This window comes from Scomber japonicus, chromosome 23, assembly GCF_027409825.1.
Source record: "Scomber japonicus isolate fScoJap1 chromosome 23, fScoJap1.pri, whole genome shotgun sequence".
Lineage (NCBI taxonomy): Eukaryota > Metazoa > Chordata > Actinopteri > Scombriformes > Scombridae > Scomber > Scomber japonicus.
In genome coordinates, this window is record NC_070600.1 from 14,706,221 (window position 1) to 14,728,929 (window position 22,709).

The 22,709-nt window shown below is 40.3% G+C and overlaps 1 protein-coding gene across 3 annotated transcripts in view; it reads right to left on the reverse strand.

Annotated features, from left to right (window-relative positions):
* The window catches only part of plxna4 (plexin A4), a 200,823-nt gene that overhangs the window by 38,997 nt on the left and 139,117 nt on the right, over nucleotides 1–22,709 (reverse strand). The window contains exons 7-14 of one of the 3 annotated variants that reach the window (XM_053313947.1): nucleotides 20,065–20,235; nucleotides 17,335–17,414; nucleotides 16,853–16,967; nucleotides 8,888–9,088; nucleotides 7,889–7,985; nucleotides 6,013–6,203; nucleotides 1,532–1,683; nucleotides 278–401 (exon numbers count right to left, since the gene is read on the reverse strand). In XM_053313947.1, the coding sequence (XP_053169922.1) occupies nucleotides 278–401; nucleotides 1,532–1,683; nucleotides 6,013–6,203; nucleotides 7,889–7,985; nucleotides 8,888–9,088; nucleotides 16,853–16,967; nucleotides 17,335–17,414; nucleotides 20,065–20,235 (1,131 nt within the window). Of the gene's footprint in view, nucleotides 1–277; nucleotides 402–1,531; nucleotides 1,684–6,012; nucleotides 6,204–7,888; nucleotides 7,986–8,887; nucleotides 9,099–16,841; nucleotides 16,968–17,334; nucleotides 17,435–20,064; nucleotides 20,236–22,709 lie in introns of all 3 variants that reach the window. The other 2 variants (XM_053313945.1, XM_053313946.1) reach the window with 2 other exon arrangements.

Below are 22,709 nucleotides of genomic sequence, written 5' to 3' on the forward strand. Positions count from 1 at the left end.
GACATATGCAGCATGGATGTCTTCCTGCTCATACAGGCACAACACCGTATGTAATGAATCCATCATCTAGAGTAATTTCAACCATCAAATAGCCAGAGGGAACCTAAGTCACAATTATGTAGTGACCAAAGAAAACACTGACTTCATTGTGTTATGTATTACTAAAAGAAGAATCTAATAATAATACATTTGATGTTGGCTTGAATATCACCATTTTTAATTAAAAAAATACATATGTTAAATTAATACAGACAAAGAGATGAAAATAGAGACTCACCACAAAGTAGTAGTACTTGGAGGATTTTGCCATGAATTCTGGTCTGCATTCTCCAACCCCAACACAGACCTGCACGTTCCCAGTATACTGACTCTTCTCTGCTTTACCCATCTCACACACAATCCTGTGAGAACACACATACAGATAACAGTGTAAAATATATAACAAAAAGAAACATATGAATATGAACACCCACCCACATGTATATCCCACACACAAAAACACTTATGTGACAACCTATTGAAAAACTTGTTTTTTGCCAGCACAGACCAGCTAGCATAATGAGAATTTACTTAAACCTATGTTAAAACCTTAATACAAATAATGTGTTATTTGGCAGCAACTCCATCTCCACTGCCAACTTGTGGAAGAAAAAGCAAAAAGTATCTATCCTTTTTGCATATGACCTGAAATACAGCTACTTCTTCTGCTAGGTCAGCATTTGCTTAGAAAGTGCTGGCACACAACTTACTTTCTTAGCAGGAGAAGCACTGGATGTGTTGATAAGCCAACTTTAAAATAGTTTAAAATCATTTGGTAGATGGCACCTGTAAGGACCCATAGCACTGGATTAAACAGAAATGTCAACTAAATGTAACCTCCTGAACTTTCAAAAATGATTATGGGCTTGTGTATGCTTGTGTGTGTGTGTGTGGGTGTGTATGTGTGTGTTTGTATTTGTGCCACTGCTGCAGAAAATATGGAGACCTGAGTGGTTCTACTGTATGTGCCCAAAGCAGTACACATACAAGTTTCTAACACTCTGTGTGTGCTGCTGTGACTTGAAGTTAAATTAAACTTCACTCCAGGCCAATCTGGTATTAGTTTGCCTCTCTTTCTTGCTCAATCTTTTACTCACTAACTTTCTCTCTTGCTATCTCACACTCTAACACAGACCCTGAAGCGAGGACTCTGACTCAGGATTCAACAGTCAGGCTGAGTTGTTATGGCGCTACTGTGTCAGTAACCACAGGTAACATAGCACTGTGTCTGACTCAAGTGTTGAGCTGTGGTCAAAGTGCTTTCAGTGGGATTATGGTAAGTAAAGGTACAGCAAAAAAATAAAATAATTTAAGAAAATACTGAATTTATGATTTTGTTTTCCTGTGGATCAGATATACTCTTTGACTTATCCTTATCAACGGGTTTATGCAAATGGAATAAATAAAATTGCAGGAATGTAAATTGAGAATGACAATTTGAGTATGGGCTACTTATAACTTGGTTCTACCATGGCAACAAAATGTGACTTACTGTTCAGCAGGGATGTAGCCCTCACGTATGGGTGTGCATTCCACTTCAGCCACCTTCACATTACCCTGAATCTCTCTGAACTCCAGTCCCAGGTTCTCACCACGAATGGTCACAAGTGTGCCACCCTCTCTGGGACCCCGCAGAGGAGTAATCTGTTGAGATTGAAAAAAAGGCTGATGTTTTTGAAGATCTGATGTTTTTCTGAATAACAGACATTAGGACATCATAAAAAATATTTTGCTGACAATCTAGGGTGTGACTGAGCAGAAGATAATAAAAAGGACCTAATTTAAAACTGAAGCATCAGTATTCTGCTGCCAGCAAGAAAGCTACACTAGAAGTGTTCTGTCCACAAGAAATTCCGATGAACAGTTGTCTTATTGCACATGTAGATAAGCAAGACAAAAGTGCATTCAAAAACTGACATGTCCTTAAAGTATGTAATGTCAACAACACTTTTATGTTTTTATTCATATTTTTTTCTAAAACAAAATGGATGAAGTTGCTTTTTTAACCTATGGATTAAAGGCAATAGTATACAAAAAGGGTGCTTAATACTGTCATACAGTAGAGTAGAAAAGTGTATGACAGTTTCGGATTTAAATACAGTGTTATGCCATATATATTTTCAAGAATCACATTTTTTTTCCAAAGACAAAAAAAAAAATTACAATATGTTCTCATAATCTGTTGTTGATACACAGTTCCTATTAGCAACTCAAACCCTTTTCCACACTATTTCCAGATCTCAGATTTTACTTTCATATGACTTTATTTTGTATTTTATCTGAAATGTGTTATACCACAAAACAGTTTGGAGTGTAATAGAGATTTGGATGCTGCAGTGCAGTGTATTGATGTTTTACACAAGTGTTATCATAACAGAGCAGTGGCTTCACAGTGGTCAATGTTAAAAGGGTTAGGGTTAGGGTTTTTCTAAAAAAAAACAATGTATAGACTCATACAAATGTTATCCCTCACAATCATCACTTATGACCCAACAGAAGTGTGTGGTGTATTTATTTACAGAGACCCTGCCCTTTGCCTGTTTTTTCTCAGTGAATTTTGCTGTGTTTGGGATGTTTCTTGGCATCAAGCTTTGGGCAGTGGATGTGTACAGTAGCCCCCGGCCAATAACAGCATGTAGGGTGTGAGGTCCGGACTCATAGCATAGCTATAAGTTATGTACTTCAGTGTTCACCCTGCTTCTCTGTCTCTCTCCTCCGCTGTGTGCTGCTCCTCTGCTGTTGCCGAGGGCGGGGATGAGCTACACACAGAGAGGTCACAGCATACAGGATAAGCCTTTGCTTTGGCTGCATTTACACAACATCCGGCAATGTGGCACCTTCCCATAGGGTTTTGTAGAGGTGTTGGTGTGTTTATTTGAGCTTTAAAAAAAAAAAAAAAAAACATTTGTAGAACATATCAGAAAATAATTTTTTAAGTTTTATTTATCTAATTCACGGCATTGTTCTTGCCACCACTCACTCTCTACCTCACTCGACCACTATTGCTCTTTCTCGCTAGTCAAATTAGAATATTGTGAAGTATTAACAAAGCCCTCTGCCAAAGTAATATAGAGCAGAGCTCTGATGTAAAAGAAAAAGGTTAAATGTTTCTTTTGCTATATTATGTAATTCTCAGAAGTAGGTCAAAGAGATGGGAAAAAAGGCTGCACAAAAGAGACAATAAATGACAAAATAGCAGCTCCAGTGACAGATTTAATTCAAGATTTTGAATTGTAAATTTCTCAATCCTGTATTTATGGAAAATCGCAACAATATATTGAATAAGATAATCTTACAACTTGGCATTGGGTGACATCTTAGCAGTAATCACAGTATCTGATTTATCCGTACCATCTCTCATTGTTGATGAGGCGGTTCCAACATCCATCAACACTTTACTCACACAATTACTTTTCGGGCTGCAAGTGTGTGTGTGTATATGTGCGTGGGTAGAAATCATCAGGCCAGCCCAGATGGATGGATGTTAGAGACAGACACAGAATAGTCTGCTCATATCTGTCTCTGCCAAATAGAAGTCCTCCATGCTGCATGCTGCAGGCAGGGGCCCAGCTTTAATGGTGCAATGTCACCATCCTCCTGAAAAATAGCCATCCCAAGGATTTTTACTGAGGCTTACGCTCATTGTTTCTCTGCTCAGTTCATAGCTGGCAGTGTGACCCCCTGTAGTGTTCACAGGTATAGCGCTCAGTGAGAATGTGTTTGGCTTTATCTTATATCTGGTATGGTGCATTGGGATAATCCTCAGAGTTTCATATGACGATTGGAATATTTTTTAAAAGAAGTGGACAAAAACAATCTGAACAAGCTGGGCTTGAAAGAAACTAGCCAATCAAATGACAGTGGCAAGCTCAAGCTAGGTCATGTACAACACAAGTCCTGTCGCTGTCATGTGAGAGATATTGCTATCGTATGGTTCAATGTCTGATTAATAAGACTCCCTGCTGATATCTTAATGAAAAAAAGAGCCTTCTGGGAACAGGGCTACAATACATGCAATTAAAAAGATTGCACACAATACATCGTTGCTCTCCATTTATTAGCAAATACAGAAGATGGAGAGGGAAAAAGACTTTAAGAGGAAAAGTGAAGGAGAAGGAAGGAACAAAAAAATGAAAGAGAGAGAGAGAGAGAGGGAGGGAGGGAGACGCAATGAGGCGTTGATTAGATTTGTGACTTTGACAAGATAATTGACGGTTGGATAGAGGCAAACACTTAATCACTTCTCAGTCTCTCTCCCTTTCTCTTCCCATCTTTCAATGTGATTCTCTCCCTCTCATATTGTTGATGGGAGTTGTCATTATAATGAAGCGTATTAGAATGCATTAGGGCCCCGGTCGTCTTGGAAAAGTCCTCACTCCTCACCCACTGACAGTTTTTATGGGGGACGTGAGAAGGCTGCAATATGTCCCCGCTGCAGCCCCAGGGATGTAAGGAGAAATACAGGGCCCATCTCCAAGAATAAATCCACTGCTCAGGGTGAAGACAAACACTAGAGTGGAGGAATGAAAGAGTGCCTCAGACTGATCCAGACTCTTTAATAAGCTGAGCGAGGAACAAAATATCACCATCTTCTCATCAACTACCTTAGAGTTGATTTGATTCCGTCTGGATAAAAATAACCACAACGGTTTAGTTTATCAATGAGAAGAAGATAAGGTCAAGCAATTAAGTCTGCTGTTTTGGAGACAATATCATCAGTGTCAGACTTTTCTATCTAGAGGAGAATTGAGAAGTTGAACAATTATACTGTAATTTTAAAGGTTACAAGAAACAATAGGGCTTATGGTTTATGGCTTTCACCAAATCCCCACAGAGGTCAGCCACTTATCTGTATGCTGGTGGATCTGGAATGATATAGGGAGTGGGAAGCGGAGGAGGGATTACACTTCCATTTGTGTATCCCTCTTCCCTGTCTCTGTCCAAACCCATCACTCCCCAGGACAACAAAAGGGATTCCCCTTTCTGTCTTTTTTTCCACGTTTGGCTTCATCCCCCCTCTCCAGTCACTCACCATCTGCTCCCAACTCTCCTCCTCGGGAAAATGATGCAGAGAGTGTCTTTATATCCATCATGGGGAAAAGTGGAGGGTGCGGGGGGTCTTCTTCAACCCCTTCAACCTCATGTGACACTATTCTGGCTCAGTCTACCCATCTGTCATCACCTCTCTTTCATGTAAACACAATCCATCCTCCTCTCCCTTCATCTGGGAAGCTTTCCATCCATCTTTCCTTTGTATCCTCTTATCCTCCATCTCACTGACCCTTATCCTTTCTGCTATTGCCCTTTTATCGGTCTATGCTAGGGGTCAAATCTATTTGCTCCACACTGTGCCTGTGGTTTACAGGACCATGCTGGGTTAAGTGTGGGTTATGTCTGCATCTGTGTAGAGGTGATTGATAACTAGCAAGAGTGAGGATGATTAGTCTTCTCTCTACAGTAGGTCTAACATGGACTGTCTGTCATGGAGTGTGTCAGTGTGGTCAAATAACAGGACCACATTCTGTCAAAAGCAATGATTGTTCCACTAACTGTTTATAGAAAATATGTCTAAAAAAGTGCCAATTCATGATAACTGCAATTTTGATTCTAGTATATCATTATTACACTTACTTTTTGATGGGTGAGATTGGTAACTACACTGAAAAAGGTGTAAAATATATAGTTTCAAATTCTGTCACACTGAATAGCTGGTATTGACTCACAGGCACTGCCATTACGAAATGATCAATTGCCACACTGCCAGAGGTAACTAGTATTTGATAAGTATGTTCCCGTCAGTGCACTGTAATTAAGGCGTGTATTTAGGGCTTTTGAGTAAAAAGGCATTTCCATCAGTGTTTGCATTTCTTGGCACATGTAAGGTTAGGGTTAGGGTTTATAGTATTGTATTGTATATGCAGACTTACTGTATGTGAACCTCAATGGATGTATCTCAATGTGTGTGTGTCTCACCTGTGTGATCCGTGGGTGGGTGCACTTGCTGTTGATGCCGTTGTGTTCCAGCCACTGGTTCTCAGGGTGGGGACAGTGTTGTTTGAGGGTGCAGCGATTCTCTCCTTTACACCAAACGCACCCAAACAGCGGGTCTGCCTTTAGACACAAACCGCAGCTTCCACGTTGGGCGTCACACTTGTACAGATGGACTGTGCAAGAGGAAAGAAGACAAGAAGGGAGGGAGGGAAGACAGTAATGAGAGGGAGAAAGAGTGAAGAATTTGAAGCAAACAACCTTTGTACAAATGATTACAGAACTGCAAATGCATGCAAATATATTTTAGGCAGAAACCTAAATGACTGACAAACACTTCAAAATATTGAACAAACTAAGATTTGGATTCTTTGCCTATCTCTTTCAATGTCTGTCAGCTGCTGTTTGCAAACAACAAACATTTTGATAGTGACATTCATTGATATCTTTGTCTCATTATCTCTCCTTCTATCATCATAACTATACACGCACATCCACCTCTACCCTCTCTCTTTGAGTTTTCTACATGGCTCGTTTCAGCTCACCCACCACACGTTTAACATATCATCTCCATGGCAACGGGCCAGCCATTTTCTTTTTAATTGCCATTAGATGCAAGTGTGATCTGTCCATCAGACGATGCCCTACAGTGGAAGCCCCTTCCTCCACAGGCAAACAAATGTAGAGGAAAGCTTGAGAGGATTTTCTGGTTCAAGCATCTCTCTGTAACTTTCTTGCTTCTTTGATTTTACACCTATGCTCAAGGATATGTTTTGTACTCTGTATTTGATTCACACACACACATGCACACAACTGCAAACACACACAAACACTGTGCAAACTTTGCCTCACAGCACAGTGTCATGTAGGCACATCATCCACATTTTAACAATAGTTTTCTGATGCCAGAATCTACTGCCTCTGGTTAAAATGAGTTATTTCCCTGTCAGAAAACTACAACCCCCAGCATGCTACTGTTTTCCTGCCCCTGCATGGATCACTCACACTGGTGGATCGCCAGTGGCCAAACTGAATCAAGCTCAGCAGCTGAATGCTTAAAATTTCCACACTGAGCTGTCATTCTGAATACAGTACACTGTCAGTAGATGTACGAAAAAAGAGTGAAGGGCAGAGACATACATCTTATGTATACTTATTTGTTCTGCTTACATTCAGCCTGATGACAACTGACTGACAATAATTTAACTTTGATGACTATATTGGTTATTTATTAACATTATTTTACTTAGATGTATCTATATGCTTTGCAAATACTGGTTTTCTGAAATTTATGACAGTAAAGAACATTGGACTGCTGATAAGAAAGAAATAAAATTAGGGTGGAGGGAATAAATGGTGGCAGAGATGGATACATTTCACAAGTCCCAGAGAGATGTTGACAGAACAAATAAGAGAAACATCTGAAAATAAATATTTTAGAAGAGGCAAGAAAATGGAATTTAGAGAGTTGGGAGAAGACAGAGACAACAGTGCAGTGCAGAAAAAAGATGGACAGAGAGAGGAAAAAGAGACCTACAGAAAGAAAGAGTAAGAGAGGATGTGTTAAAGTTAACCACTCTACACGGCAACATCAGGGGATGGATGCTGCACCTCAGCACACTGCCTGCCTGTTGCCATGGACACCAGCTCCGAGGGCAACAATGGGGAGGCAGCGGCTTTACTGTGTGTGTGTGCATGTATAAGTGAGAGTTTATAAGAGACTATGTTGACTATGTGTGTTTATAAGATAACTATAGAAAGTATGGGGATTTATAAGTATATGTACATATGTGTGTGTATGTGTATATTTGTGTATGTGTGTGTGAAATGCATACATGCTCTTGCCGCTACGAATGCTCACCTTTGTTGTGGGCGGGGTTGTCGATGCTGAAATCTCCGTTCCAGATGACGGTCAGCTCCACAGGAAGACTGCTCATCTCCATCCCATCATAGAAATACTATCACCATGGCAACCAGAGAGGGAAAGAGGGGGATATGGGGAATAGAGTGTGTGAGAAATAGAGAGAGAGAAGCTGTTCAGCTACTTTAAACTGTCTATTATCTCCAAGTCCACAAGCTTCTGCTATCACGACACTCCTTTGAATGCAAAACGCATCATCAACAGGTGGCTGTACACACAGTGAATACACACATGAACTGACACACATACACTAAATTCACAAACACACACAATACACACCAGTGTGCTTTCAAAGACAAGATTATTTTTCATTTGGTTCTGTAACACTAGCAGCATGGAGGGCTGGTGCTAGAATCATAATTTTCCGCTAAATTACAGTTTCCCTCCTTCACGGCTCAATCAAAGTACAATATTTGGATTGTACTATGATTATACACACATATCCCACAGACATCTCTACACACACACACACACACTGACACACACACTCAGAGTGATGAAGATAGACAGGAAGATGAGATGTTATTGTATCAACAGACGATTAGCATCAAGACCAGCATAAAGCCTTTTTCATGCTAGTCTTTCATTGCTGTCAATGTATTATTCAGTCAGTGAATGGAGCATGATCGCAGGAATGGCTGTGTATGAGAGACAAAGTCAGGTTCTCGTCTCATCTACTCCATTTCATGGGAGAGGGAAAAATCATTCAGCTGGCATCTGTGTGTGTGTGTGTGTGTGTGTGTGTGTGTGGTTGTATTATGTAGGACATTAATTTTATATTATGGTCAGTTTTATAAGAAAACTTTATAGAAATGGGGCGTATTTATAGAGTTTGTGTTGGTGTGTGGGAGGGTGGTGGTCAATTTTACAGAAGCTGCCAAGTTAAAACACACACACACACACACACACACACACACACACACACACACACACCCTCACCGATGTGTTTTGACACTGCACTGAGGAGCTGTTGAAGCGCAGGGCAGGAACTCTGTGCTCATTTCCCTGGATGGTCAGAAGACACTCATACCCCCTCTGTCCAGACTGAGGCTGAGGGAGGTTCTTAGCCCGCAGGGTAATGGGTTTTACCACATTGACTGGCACCAGGATCCTCTCTGCAGGCAGCAACTGGGGACACTCCTGAAAGACAAATAGAGACATGGAAGAATAGTGAGGGCTGAGTCTTTTTGGTGGGTCTAATGCATTATTGCAACTGCATTAATTTCACCCAGGATCATCCTGCAACATCATTTTGAGTCGCAAATTTACTAAGCCTTTTGAAAAATTATTTGGATGCATTCTGCCCCTAGAGGCATGGGCATGTAGTGTACAACTTTCCCTTTATACATTTGATTGGAAGATTGTACAAATGACAAGAGGAGGTTGAACATAATTTGTTGCACTACTGTATGTGTGTACTTTATATGCAGAGGGCCATTCAGACCATAAAGGTACGATACGCAACCATACCCAGTAAAGGAATATTCCTACAGTCTGACTAACACTCAGCATTCTACAAACCCACAGAAACATCAACACATCTAGCTATCTCGTCAGGTACAGTAGCAGACTATCTAACACTACTCCACTGACATTAGTTTAATTGAATGACGTAGCCACTTCAGTGTGTACTGTTTTTAGTGTTGTAAGGCTTTTATTTATAAAAATTCCGGATGAGATCAGCTGAGTCTCTTGGTTGGACAGTGGAAGGGCAACTCAATAGGTACTCCACTGTCATTATATACATGAGGAGAGAACATTAATGATACAAAGAAGCAGACACTTTTAAATCGATGATATGAGCTCTCAGTTTCTATTTGTATGTTTGGTTGATTTGTCAGTTTCTCTTCCTGAGGAAAAGATGCCACTGATGGACCCAAAACAGTTGATTTGTGCCTGTACAGTATTAGAGAAGAATGAATGACAGCGAGAGAGAAAGACAGCAAGATGAGTCACTTAGCAATTGGAGATCTAAAATTAACAGCCAATCAATTCAGGTATGAGTAGCAGGCTAAATATAGAACACCTATGACTTGCCTGAAAGATGAAGATGAGAAGAAAGAGGAAGAAGACAGGTGAGGGGAAGAGAAAATAAAGCAGAGGCAAGAAGAGGAGAGTGGCTGACAAGAAGAAGTAAAAGAGGATAAGGAGGGAGGTAAAGGACGGTAAGGACAGTTCATAGAGAACAGCACTATGATAAGTACTTTTCAAACTGAAGAGCGGTGGATAGAGAGAAAGAGAGTGAGAGCGCAAAATAGAGAGAAAGGAACAACAAAAGTACAGAGCAAGTGAAAGAGGCAAAAATACCACTAAGCGTATGCGACAGGAGGAGCTTCAGCATGTCAAAGAGGGAGAAGGAAAGAGGGTGAAAAGAAGGAGAGCAGATAAGGTGGGCCCCCGCATGGATGGAGCTAGGGGGGAGTGAAGCATAGCGCACGTTGAACTGGGTGATAACACTTGTTTGAAGTTCATTAAAAGCCACTTGATTGGGTTAGGCTGAGTGACTGACTGGATGGCTGCGTGGTGAGAGAGAGGGGAACGCTCTGTGACACTATTCACAAAGTCATTATAGATAAATGACACACAGGGTGAGTGAGTTCAGTGGTGGAGGAGAGGAAGAAAAAGGTGGTGCATGTGTGTTTGCTCTTCCAAATCTCATTTTCCTAAGAACGGAGGGTCGTATTTGGTGAATGAATATGAGTGGGAGAGCAAAGAGAGATGCAATCCATTTTTAATCACATTTCTTCCAGTTAATACACTTGAACAATAGGGACAATACATTTGATCTGGTTTATAAATATGAAGGCACAGGAAGCACTGGAGTATGACTTAACACAGTGACTTAAGCTGAATCTTGAAGACACAGATCTACGCCGATAGTGGCATATGGTGAGATGATTGGATTGTGCATAAACACTCACACCACTCTATCGTGGAAGTGCTTGTGTACACAGCTAAAAATGTTAAAAGTGTTTGAAACCCTAAACCAAGTCAAGTGACACTACACTTTGTTGCACATGCAGACAGGCAGATTCAAGGTAAACTCACTCTGACATGTAGGTGTACGCGTATACATGCACAAACACATGCAAATGTGCACTCAGACACTCAGATACATACAAAGTATAAACCACAGCCTTAGAATCCCATTACATTGTAAGATAAACACCAAAAGTCAGAGCCAGGCAGCATCTCTTGCATCTTGCCTTTATGACAACATGTCATGGAGATGGAAAACTTCAAAATGCAAATTTCATTTGCTGCTGACTACACACACACACACAAACATACACACACACACCATTTCATTAACACCTTCCACAATTCTCTTTAAAAGACTGACAGAGTAATTTTTTTCTTTTTCTTGTTACAGCTGCACTGAAAATATCCATTCATGTAATAGCAGGAAAATAATCTTACATAGTCACACTGGCCTACACACACAGGTTGACTTAAACCCATAAAGCCGAGTCATCAGCTCTGTGATTTTGAAGGCTTCCCCCACTCTTGCAGATTGTTCATGCTCACATATTCACGCTACACTACACAACCTGTCGTTCCTCAAGTTTACAATGAGCAAAATCTTAATTCTCTCCATTTGTCACAGAAGAAATAGCAAAACATGAAAGCACAAAGCAGATGCCTTATTTTCTTCAACAATGAAAGATTCATGATGTGGAAGGGAATCCACAAGCAAGCTTGTGTGTATGCTGTTTGTAGCCTGTGTTTTTTCTCCTGATGTTTCTGTTTGTATGTATACATACACACTCAGACACACTCAGACACACTTGCATACACAGTCAGATTGTTGCCAGCAGTTCCTGAGGCCAAGTGAGCTTCAGTGGTTTGGACAAACACTTGTACATCCTGGCTGGCTACTGATGCTGGAGGTGTTGGCAGTGATGCTCACTGTCGCCTGTTAAGATTTATGTCAACATTAAGTTGATCTAATGTCAGTGTGTTTATTGCCTGCTCCCCACCCTCCCAACCCCCTAAGACTATTGTGCAATAAATAACTGAGGAGCAAATGCAAATGCAGATATACATACTCAATGCAAATACTACATATTACATAGATTCTCACAAATATAAACATCATCAGCCTCCATACTGTTTAGAGTGTTGTGTGCAGAAGTGAGACATGGTAAAACTTTGAGAACTTTTTATTATTTATTTTAGCACTTTTCTGTTGAACTCTCCTTCTTCTTGGTGAAAATGATGATGAACTGCCCTTCAGCAGTCATGTGCAATACATGGGACAAGTGCAATAGTTTTCTTTGTTGTTGTTGTATCTTCTGTTCACGTTCTTTGTTGGTGTAATATGTGTCTGTGTTTGCAGCCCCTTTAGTACTGCTGTCTACAACACATTTTCCCATAAGGGACAATAAAGTTTATCTTTATCCTTAACTTCGAGGAGTTAATTCACAAAAATTACAAACTTTTAGTAGACATTTTGTTTGCTCTTGTACCTTGAGTGGTAACTAGACAGGCCCTTTTGTCCAGGTTTTGTGATTATTGGTCTCTGTCAGTAGGCATTTCCAGAAACAAAATGATGGCACTCTAGACCTCAATGTAGTTTTCATTGGAACTTCTTTCTAGTTCCCTATCAAAACTACTGACAGCAAGTTAAGTGGATCATTTAGAGTGACATGGATGCTGCTTGTGGAATAAGACATTGCTGTAGATTTTTTTTAATGTGAGGTTTTGTTATGTGAGCACCATACAGAACATTGTACTGGTTTGAAAGCAGAAACCTCTGGGGTGAAATGCTTAAAACCTAAACAGATTATACCAAAGGTATTAGTATAACTATATACAACTAAAAGTACATGAGAAATTTTTTTTTAGAAGTTGTGTAAAACCACCATTCATTTATTTTTTCTTTGGATGAGAAGATAAGTGATTTGACAGGAGGAGGTAAGAGAGACTACAAGACAGTTTAGATGTGAAGCACACTGATTTACACATGCATTTATGTGTGTGTGAGAGAAGATGTGAACTTCAGTGACAGTCCTACAGTCAAGAAATCAAAGACTTGCACTAAAGCACTAGATGAAGAAAAGTACCTGTCAATAGCATGAGTCATCATAAATGTGTAATAAGTGTTGACTTCTGAAAACCAATTTGGCGCCTCTCTTCTTTTTCTGTGTAACTAGCCTTTATTCTCCCGCTCATCATCACTGACTCATTGTTTTCTCTGACCTCCTCAGATTGTCTGTCATGCTTGTGCTTTATCCCTCCTTCATTTATCTTGCTCTAAACTCAGCCTGTGTTGTTCATCCTATCTAGCTCACTGACCCTTCTCATTTCTCTTATCAACTCCCTCTTACTGATTCTCTCTCCCCCCTCTCTTTCTTGCCTTCTTTTCTTCTCGGGGACCTACTTAGATCTGATAATTAGAGGCTGGCGGGAGGTGTGAAGGGTGGAGATAGGGAGAGTGACAGAGAGTAGGAAGCAGAGTGGGAACTGTGAATGTAAAAGCCCTTAGCATAGTTTGAAGCGAGGGAGGGTGGGAGTGAAGAGAGAGAGAGAGAGAGAGAGAGAGAGAGAGAGAGAGAGAGAGAGAGAGAGAGAGAGAGAGAGAGAGAGAGAGAGAGACCCGTAATTATAGTAGTGTAAGGTGTGAAGATGAAGAGGATTTTAAGTTTTCATACACGTACACACACCTTGTCATCTCCTACAGAGCCTCGGGCAAAGACACTCTCCTGTTCTCTGTTCGCCCTCCCTGCTGCTCCACTCCTTATTTCTATCCTACCGTTCAGTCCTCGCCTTAGCGTTTTTTCCCAAACACCTCCTCACTGTCTCACTGTTTCCTCCTGCCATTTTTGGCCTCTTTTCTTGTGTCCTTTCTCTTAAAAAAACTCAACCCTTTTACAACTTGGGTTTTACCTAACTTACTTTTGGTGATCATTTCTATTGGTGGTCACCAAAAAACAGTTAACAATTAAGTCTTTAAAAATCATAAGGTAAAACCACAAGTTATTACACATGAGAAGTTGATAACAATCAATCTGTGTTTTACAGTTTCTGTAAACTGTGATGTTTATAGGAGAGTTATGGTAATAATCTAACCGTTAGCCTTTGTTTAACACCTGTATGATCATTTGACTGCTCGTGTTACTTTCTCCAATGGGCTTTTGTAATGTTATTAATATAAATAAGAATGATAGCTAAAACAACAAGAAAAAAAAGATGGAAAAAAAGACCACGGTTGTACAAAACTGCAAAGTCCTTCAGCCAGAGCAGTTTTATCACATTATAAAGCTCTTCAATCTTTCTCTTTCAATATCCTCATTCTCCCTCACTCTCTTTCATTTGCTTTCATTTCCAAATATCCCCTCTCTTCATTGTACACTCAAGTGACTGTCCAGCAGTCAGTGTCTATGTATGACACTGATTTGTCTATTAATCAAATCTCAGTTTCTATTTGTATCAGTTTCTAATATTGGCAACTAACAGCTATCGCCGCTAGTATTTGCCTTGTTTAATAAAATTATCCTGATCAATATTAATCTGGCAAATAAAGTCTGTACCATTAATCACCGCAGCACAGACAAGCAATACTACTAGGATGTAGGTTTTGGGGTGTTTGGTATCTCCACAATAAATGAATATATTAGGAAAAGAATAGGCACAAGCTCATGATATGAGCATGCTATGTTGTAGACAGGAGAAGTAGTAAAGGACAAATGAATTGTCCTCCATCAGTTTTTTTTCGGTCTGAGTATGTATGCACTGTAGGGATGGAAGATGCAGTCAGAAAAAGTGCTAAATATGCAAGTAAACACAGTTTACACAGTTTACTTGCATAGGGTAAAGAAGCACAGCCTATTCATATTGTGATAAATAAGACAGTAGTGGTTAGGAATAACTTAAGATTTTTTAATCAGTGTAACCAAATAATGCTGCTTGCATGATTTTTGTCAGGGAGGCTAATCAAAACGACTAAGTCCTTGAAATGTGTGGAGGGCAAACAGGGACGTGGCCTTGGTTAACGTGCCAACAGGCAAACGTCTCATCCATGTGCCCATACCACGGCTGGCATGAATAAAAAGGCACTGACTAAATGCCCGGGCCTGGCTTTAACTCTATCCTGTCATGCATACTAACAACAAGCTCAACCAGTAGGGAGATGTGCCTGGCCTCGATCATTAGCATAGTGTTAAGGGATTATTCTGATCACTGCTTGAAATCCCTTAATTGTGATAGTACACAAAAATCATCTGCAGCAGAAAGAGGCCATGCTATTACAAACAATAAAGTTGACTTGTTGCCTGTTGTGAAATTTAGGAATGATTCTATGGATGGTTGTGTGTGTCTCTGCACATTCTTAATTGTATGTGTGCTTCTCTAAATTAGCCATTCAAAACAGCAACCAAAAGTCTGGCAGCTAATACATGACCTTGGATTTGAGGGGTTAATTAAAAGCAAATTAAAAGTCATTAAGCCTGGAAAACACCTGCTTTTTCTCAAACAGCACATCAAAAAAGGATGTCATTAATGTGCTAATACTTAATCCCTTTCACTTTATTTATGGTTTTCTTTTAGTCAGCAACATAATGTGAAAGGATTCACACATTATTATCCTCAGTCAATATTGACCACCAGTGCCTGAGTTAATTGGAAAAGTAAACCTGCAAAGACTCAAGCTTGGGCCTGACTAAGCAGAAGGTTCAAAAGGATAATGGAAACAGAGGAAAAAGAAAATAATATCGTCTGCGCAGGTTGAATGGCTCGGGGGAAACATGGGTGGAATAACACAATTGAGAGCAGACTGCTCATCAAAGGAGGCAATCTGGCTAAGCTTGTCCCTGCTCGTCGTGTAGCGTCTGCCAACCCAGACATGAGCACTAGTGATCTTCATCATAGCTCACCTCAGGCTAGGATTAACAGGCCACTAACTCCCTGTAAGCCCTCCCCCTGAAAACTACTGTGAATTGGCAGAGTACAGTTATGCAAAAACTGTAGATGGATAAATCCACACATACACGCAGACATAAAATACATAGGAGCACACAGAGACACAGTGTCCACAGGCTCACACTATTGGTTACACACATACTGTAAATGGGCACATACCCAAACCTTGCTTTAACTCCTTGCACTCCCTTAAAGGCCGCCACTGTGTTAGTAGTGGCTCTAAATCAGAGCGAGACCTCTCGCATAGGATGGGGAGTATGGGGGTTAGGGGCATTCGGCGAATGTACCCCGTCCATTGAGTGGCTTGTCCTCTGCAGCAGAGCAGCCTAATTACAGTGGGCTCTGCTTCGACGGGAATAGAACTGGCTGCCAATACTATTGATAATTTACACAGACTAAGCTGTCGCAGGGAATAGGGATGGGCAAGAGGAAATGGCTCCGTTTTATTAGCTTCTACTGCCCTTTGATGTGCAGTCAAGAGCGGGACATGCCAAGAGACTCATGCCAGATGGAAGCACTACAGCTGAAAGGTGTCTCAATCCTTTTAACATAACTCTTTTTGCATGTGAAACCTAGAATGATAGCTATTAGTCTCATGTAGCCAAACATTTCCCCTCAATTTATTTCACTGTGTTTTATCACATAGCTTGTCCAAGCCAAAGGCCAGCTGGAGCTGGCCAGGATTTGAAAACTATTCTTGGACATTGTCTTAATAGGCTACAAGTTTACTTTCTTTGGATCTACAAGCAGAGGTGCTGCTAGGAATTCTGGGCCCCTGAAAACAGCCCAACAACAACTCAGAAACAACACATTTCTATAATCCCTGCCATGTTCTTCGGCTTTGTGTAGCTCTGGGTCCAATTCATCTTTCAGTTCCCTTCCTAGTGCTACACCTGCCTCCAGATGGATTTGATGCCTGAACAGGTGAAAACAAAAGTAAGTCAAGTTAAACTCTTTTAACCCTGACCCTGTCTTGAGACTTACCTCAGGCGTCTTGACACGTCCCTCCTGGAAGGAACATGTACGAGGGTCGTGGGTACAGTCATGTCTGTATTTACACCAGTGGCACTGGTAGGGACTACTAACACATGACAGACACCTAAATGGAAAGCAGAGGAGAGGCAAGATAGTGCTGTGAATTAGTACTGAACTGCAGAAAATACACTAGAGAACAAAGGTTTAACACACTACACTACACATACAATGCAATTTCCAACAGTTTAACAATCAATGTCAGTTTTTTAAAATCAATATGCAGAGATTATGACTTGACAAGGTATCTTCAGGAGAGATCCACCTTGAAATGTCAAGGAAGCAACACACACTGCAAATAGAGTATGCTTTGATCCATCTGGTGAAATGCTTATTTTGTCTTAGAAGAACTCAGAAACTGGTACAATAAAGACGTAAATTACACCATGTGTTATACTTAAGTGTAAAAAATAAAAATAGACATTGATACTTACGACTTGTGCACGCTACAGTTGTAGAAAACAAAACTGGTATTCGCGAATGCCAAGCCTGTTTCTTTGGACTTGAGATAGAGCTGCACAATCTGGTGGTCACCTAGAGAGAACAGATTATAGTCAAAATAATAGTTTAATATGTAGAGGTACAAAATACATGGTGAAGAGAAAAGGAATAAGAAATAATATAAGCAATAATTGCTTTTTTGTCTCATTCATTGAAAACATAATTGACAGTTTATTGAGCTATTGAGTAAAATGGGAAGTGAACAGTATTACAAATAGCAGCATGTTACAGCTATTTTTCCAGTACAAGCAATGGATAGGCACTTTTAAAGAGCTCCTGCCTGTATGATAATCATTTTTTTCACTTGTTCACATATGCTTTTTTTGGTCTAGTCACATTAGATTTCGCCATGAAAAAAAGACGTCTGCAACGCTTTGAGCCACAGGTGCTCAGCCTGTTGCAGTGGTAAAGGCAGTATCTAAAGAGAGAGGGAGAGTGGAACAGTTTTGTTGGGTTAAGTCTCCCTATCCCTCCTGCCTTACAAGAGAAAATAAAAGTTGGTGCACACACATTTCCCTTGGGATGAGAAGTATTCCCCCAGAAAAGTCTTTGAGAGTGTCTTTGACAAGGTAAGGGGGGAATATGATGAAACATAAACCGTGTGTGTGTATGTTAAGATTGTGTGTATGCGAGCTTGCGCCTCATCTGTATTTGGTGTGTCCTTTTGTCAGGCCCTAATGAAGGAGTTCATGTTTAATTCAACAGCACATCCACACATCTTACTGCTCTCTCTCAACACTACCTCTGTACCTCTCCCTCTCAACCCCACTCTATCTCTACACACAGGTCTATTCGCTTCCTTCCACACTGCGACTCTTTCTTCTCCCCCGTGTCTCTCTCCATCTCCCTAACAAAGAAGGAATCATTCATCAATCACAGTAAAGCACCACTGACAACGGATCTGTCCTAATTAGGCCACCTAAATGTTACCTTGAAGCCTGCTAACACTATCTATCCCTCCCTCTATTTTCTCTCCATCCGTCTCCCTCCCTCCTTTTCTATCTTTCAACCAAGCTTAGACTAATGAGTGCTAGTAAAAGTGGGAGATAGAAGGTTCAAATATAGGCAAAAATGTGAACTATTTTCCTCCTCCTGAAATGGGAAAGGGTATAACAGTGTATGTTTGAGATGTTGAAGAAACACGAAGCGCAAGATGGGGAAAATGCTGCATCCTTCAATTGTGTGCCTAAGAATACATACAGTACCAGTCAAAAGTTTGGACACACCTTCTCATTGACTTGAATGAGAAAGAGTGTCCAAACTTTTGACTGGTACTGTACGTACACATCAATGTTTGCATGACTACAACATCACCTGCTTTACATGTGGCTGACATGACAAACATTAAATAAATATAGCTAATTCCCTAAAGCACCCTCAGGCTGACTGTTTACCTTATAGCTGTATGAGTGCTGTTCATCTGTAGATTATTTTATTGCAGTGGTGTTGTGTGTTTGTTCATGGCAGTGGATGTGTTTGTAATGCTTGTGTGTGTGTGTGTGTGTGTGTGTGTGTTTGTGTACTAAATAAATGAAGCAGATGTGAGCCTTAAAGGTCTCACCACCACTGGGATTTCATGGTAGTCTAAACACTCCCCTTCACTGCAGTTTTGTCTGTATTTCTGGTACCTCATGTGTGTGTTTTTTTATTTTTTTGCTCTAATGTCTAAATGCTTTATAAATTTAGATAACATATTTGCACTGGTAGGATCTAAAAAGCTTCACTGGGAATTCGTTTGTATGTAAATTTTGAGCATTGCTGATGGACCACATTTATTTTATGTACTATCCTTTCTCTCTTTTCAATCATTATTCAGTCTTAATGTATAGAAGTATGGAAGAATGGCATCTTTATTTTCTCAGTATGAGGACACATTGATTGGTTGGTGATGAAAAATCGCCTGCCTGGGGATAGGCCTTCCCCTATGGGAGCTTTGTTCAATTAAAGTAGTTTTAGCCTACCATGAAGAAAGAAGGTAAAAAGCAAGGGAATTACAAACAGAAAAGGGAATTAGAAAAAAAAATACTTGTGCAATGAATATTGTTTAAATGTTTGTCTCTTCAAAGCAATGGAACAGTCACAGTGTCTGGGGGGTACTGTGTAATCTCTTGGCTCTAAATTAACTGAAATACGGTAGTGCCACTTAGCTGTGCAGCATGATATACTCTTTTTGTACTGGGGTTAACTGGGGTCCCATCACTCCCTCTGGAGCATATCCACTTTGAGCGAGGGTGGTAAGTAATTCCCACAGCAGCCTAACAACTAAAGTTCATTCAATTACTAAACATGTCCTAAGGTAGTGCTTTAAGGCTTGCATAGTTACTGATGGCAACCAGAAAACAAAAATTCATAAAATATTCTTAGACCTGGGATTACCATGACTCTGACTGAGAAGAAAACATCCAGATGAATAAGGGCATCTCTAACAGACATGTATTCATGTGTTCAACAAGTGATGTAATACTAATGTCAACAAGTTGACTCTGGCATTGGGCTTTTATATATTTTTACATATTTTTAAGGAAATAATCATTTGCTCACATTGCAAATATCAAATCAAATGGTGACATGTGACACCCAGCACTGGCTGGCAGCCCCTTAAGGACATTTCCTGGTGTGAAATGGTAAAATTCTTCTTGCTTTTTGGACGACAAAAATGTTACAATAGGCCCATCCTTACCTTTGTCAACAATAATACGTGGCATCTCTTTCTCAGCAGGGGAGGAGCACTTAATCCGGTTTCCCTCCACCAAGCCATTCATCTCAGCAAGGTCTTCAAAGGTGCAGTTGACACCAGCAGAAAGTTCTGGGACATTATGGGCCTCTAATACCAACTATAAAAGAGAAAGATAGAAAACTATGTTAAACGCTGTTAACATACTCTGCAATAAGTCCAAACTAGGACCAGCTATAAATACCAAAGGTAGTGAGGATTCATTTAAGTTTCAGTGGCTTCATATTCATAACAGCAAACCCAGCAAAAATCAGTTCAAAATATTAATGATGATCATGCAAAAGGTTCAGGGTGGTCAATGGCCAGAGGAGCCACAGGGGGACTCTTGAATAAGGGGTTAACATATAAACAGCCTTCAAATGAATACTGCCCAGACTTCATTTGAGTTAACACTGGCATGAATGTCATCATGTAGGCCAATATCTGATGACCACAAGCCCTTCTACCTTTCAAGCAATCTCCCACAATGCCTTGTGGTATTGATGAGCTGTATGGATTTCACATTCCATCTTAATGTCTTGAGTATGGTTCAGCAAGAAAAAAGTGTTTTATGAGAGAACATCAAAGACATGATAAAAACGAAGCATCAAGGTAAGGAGAGAGATGAACAGGTAGGAGAGATGGAACAAGGCAATTGAATATGGATGTTTGAAACAGGATGAGAAGACACTGTGGACAAGAGGAGGAAAGAAATAACAGGAAGGCTAAAGTGAAGAATGAGAGAGAAGAATGGAAGTGAGAGGAAAAGAAAAGGGCAAGCATACAAGCTGTTGGACAGAGAGGGGAAAAGGGACTCTGGGAAATAAGGAATGCAAATTTTCTCTCTTCATTTAAAAATTCTGTGTAAGCCTTCCTGCATCTCAGCAAAAACAGGCTTCAGGCAGAGTAGAAGAAAAAAAAGGAAAAATAGAAAACAAAAACACTGTCCTTGAATAAGAAGAAAAAAAGAGGGCCAGTGAGGCAGGTGAACTGGGGTCAAGACCAAAATATACATATTGATGGAAAAGCGTGTCTGCAGTAGGCCTTGGTCTAGGCATTGATTTGAGGCGCAGCCCATAGTACACTTGTGATATGATGCTGAAAGCTGCCTCAGCGGGAGAGAAGGGCTGACCTGCGCTGTTTTTATATTGCTGTTTAATGAAAAGACGGCAGCGCGGGTGTGAACAGATACACAGCTTCCCACGTAAGATGGACAGAGCATGGCCGGGGCTTCTATCTCTTACACATCCTCTCTCTTATACCTTGCTCACTCTACCGCTCACCTTCTTCTTCTCTCACTTCAATTTATTTTTCCTTTTAAGATGAGAATAAAGCAGACCACGAGTTTCCTCAATTACATTCAGAGTAGTCACAGCCAGGCCTAACCACAGCACGGCTGCATAAACATGAAAATAACCTACTCACGTTAACAGAAACATCCTTCACACATACGCACACCCACGCGTTCACAAATGCCCTCCTGAATGCAGAGGATATGTGATGATGGACTATTCATGTTGCCATGGTAGAAACAAGCTGGGTAATGAGTTTGTTGAAATCTGCAACCTCAACGCCAGATGCCACTAAATCCTACATACTGCACCTTTAATGCACCATATTATAATTAATAACATTATACAACACATTTGCAACAATTTAAAGTAGTATTAAGAGACACATTTAATTGCTTTTTAGATTTAGGTTAGTTAATTAGTTTAGTTAATATGAGTTAAATCATACACAAAGTGTACACAAAGACAAAATATGCATAGATGTAGACTATTCCTCAGAAGCTTAGAGAAAGACAGAACAAAATCTATATAAACAAAGAGAGAATTTAATGTAAAAGAGAATAATGGCTTAAAATCGGTCTGATTTCAGAAGTGTGTCCCTGATTTTCTCAAGAAAGCTTTGGCTTATCTTTCAAAACAAATATTTAATAACACAAAGGTCAAGGAGGAGCCCCTGTCTGTCTGAGAGAAGCCTATGCCCTGCAATCAGTTGGATGGGAAAAGTGTGGCATAGCCTTTGGGTAAAACCTGCTCACTGGGAAAAGGTTAAACACTCTCTGAAGGCTCAGGCTCAAGCAACACCGCACACACACTCCATGAATATCATTAGAGTGATGCAGAGGTGTACCTCAGAAAATCAACACCTCTCGTGTGACCCTCAAAGCAATGAAGGAAAGTAGTCATTCAGGCTTGACCTTAGAAAATCATATTGGATACTTATGCACTTGGTGTCTGGGATTCAAAGCCATTACTAAACCACCATTAAATAAGAAATGGGAATTGAAATGTGACATCACTTAAGGTGGTTAAAGTCGATGGGATTTTCATGACATTCAGTGTTACAGCCTTTCAAAATCTCCTTTGTTTTGAAAAAGACAAAAATGTATGTACTTGAGGGCATAGAGCAGCATGCTATGTTCAGGGTGGTGTAAGGGCATAACGTGAGGGAAATACTGTGAGTCTCTCTCTGATGAGTTGGTTGTCAGACATTATCAAAGTACCAATGACTGCACACTATCACATTCTCTTCTAAAAGATGTGAGTGAAAACACAAAAGGTGAAGTTACAAATCTGTTATAAAACC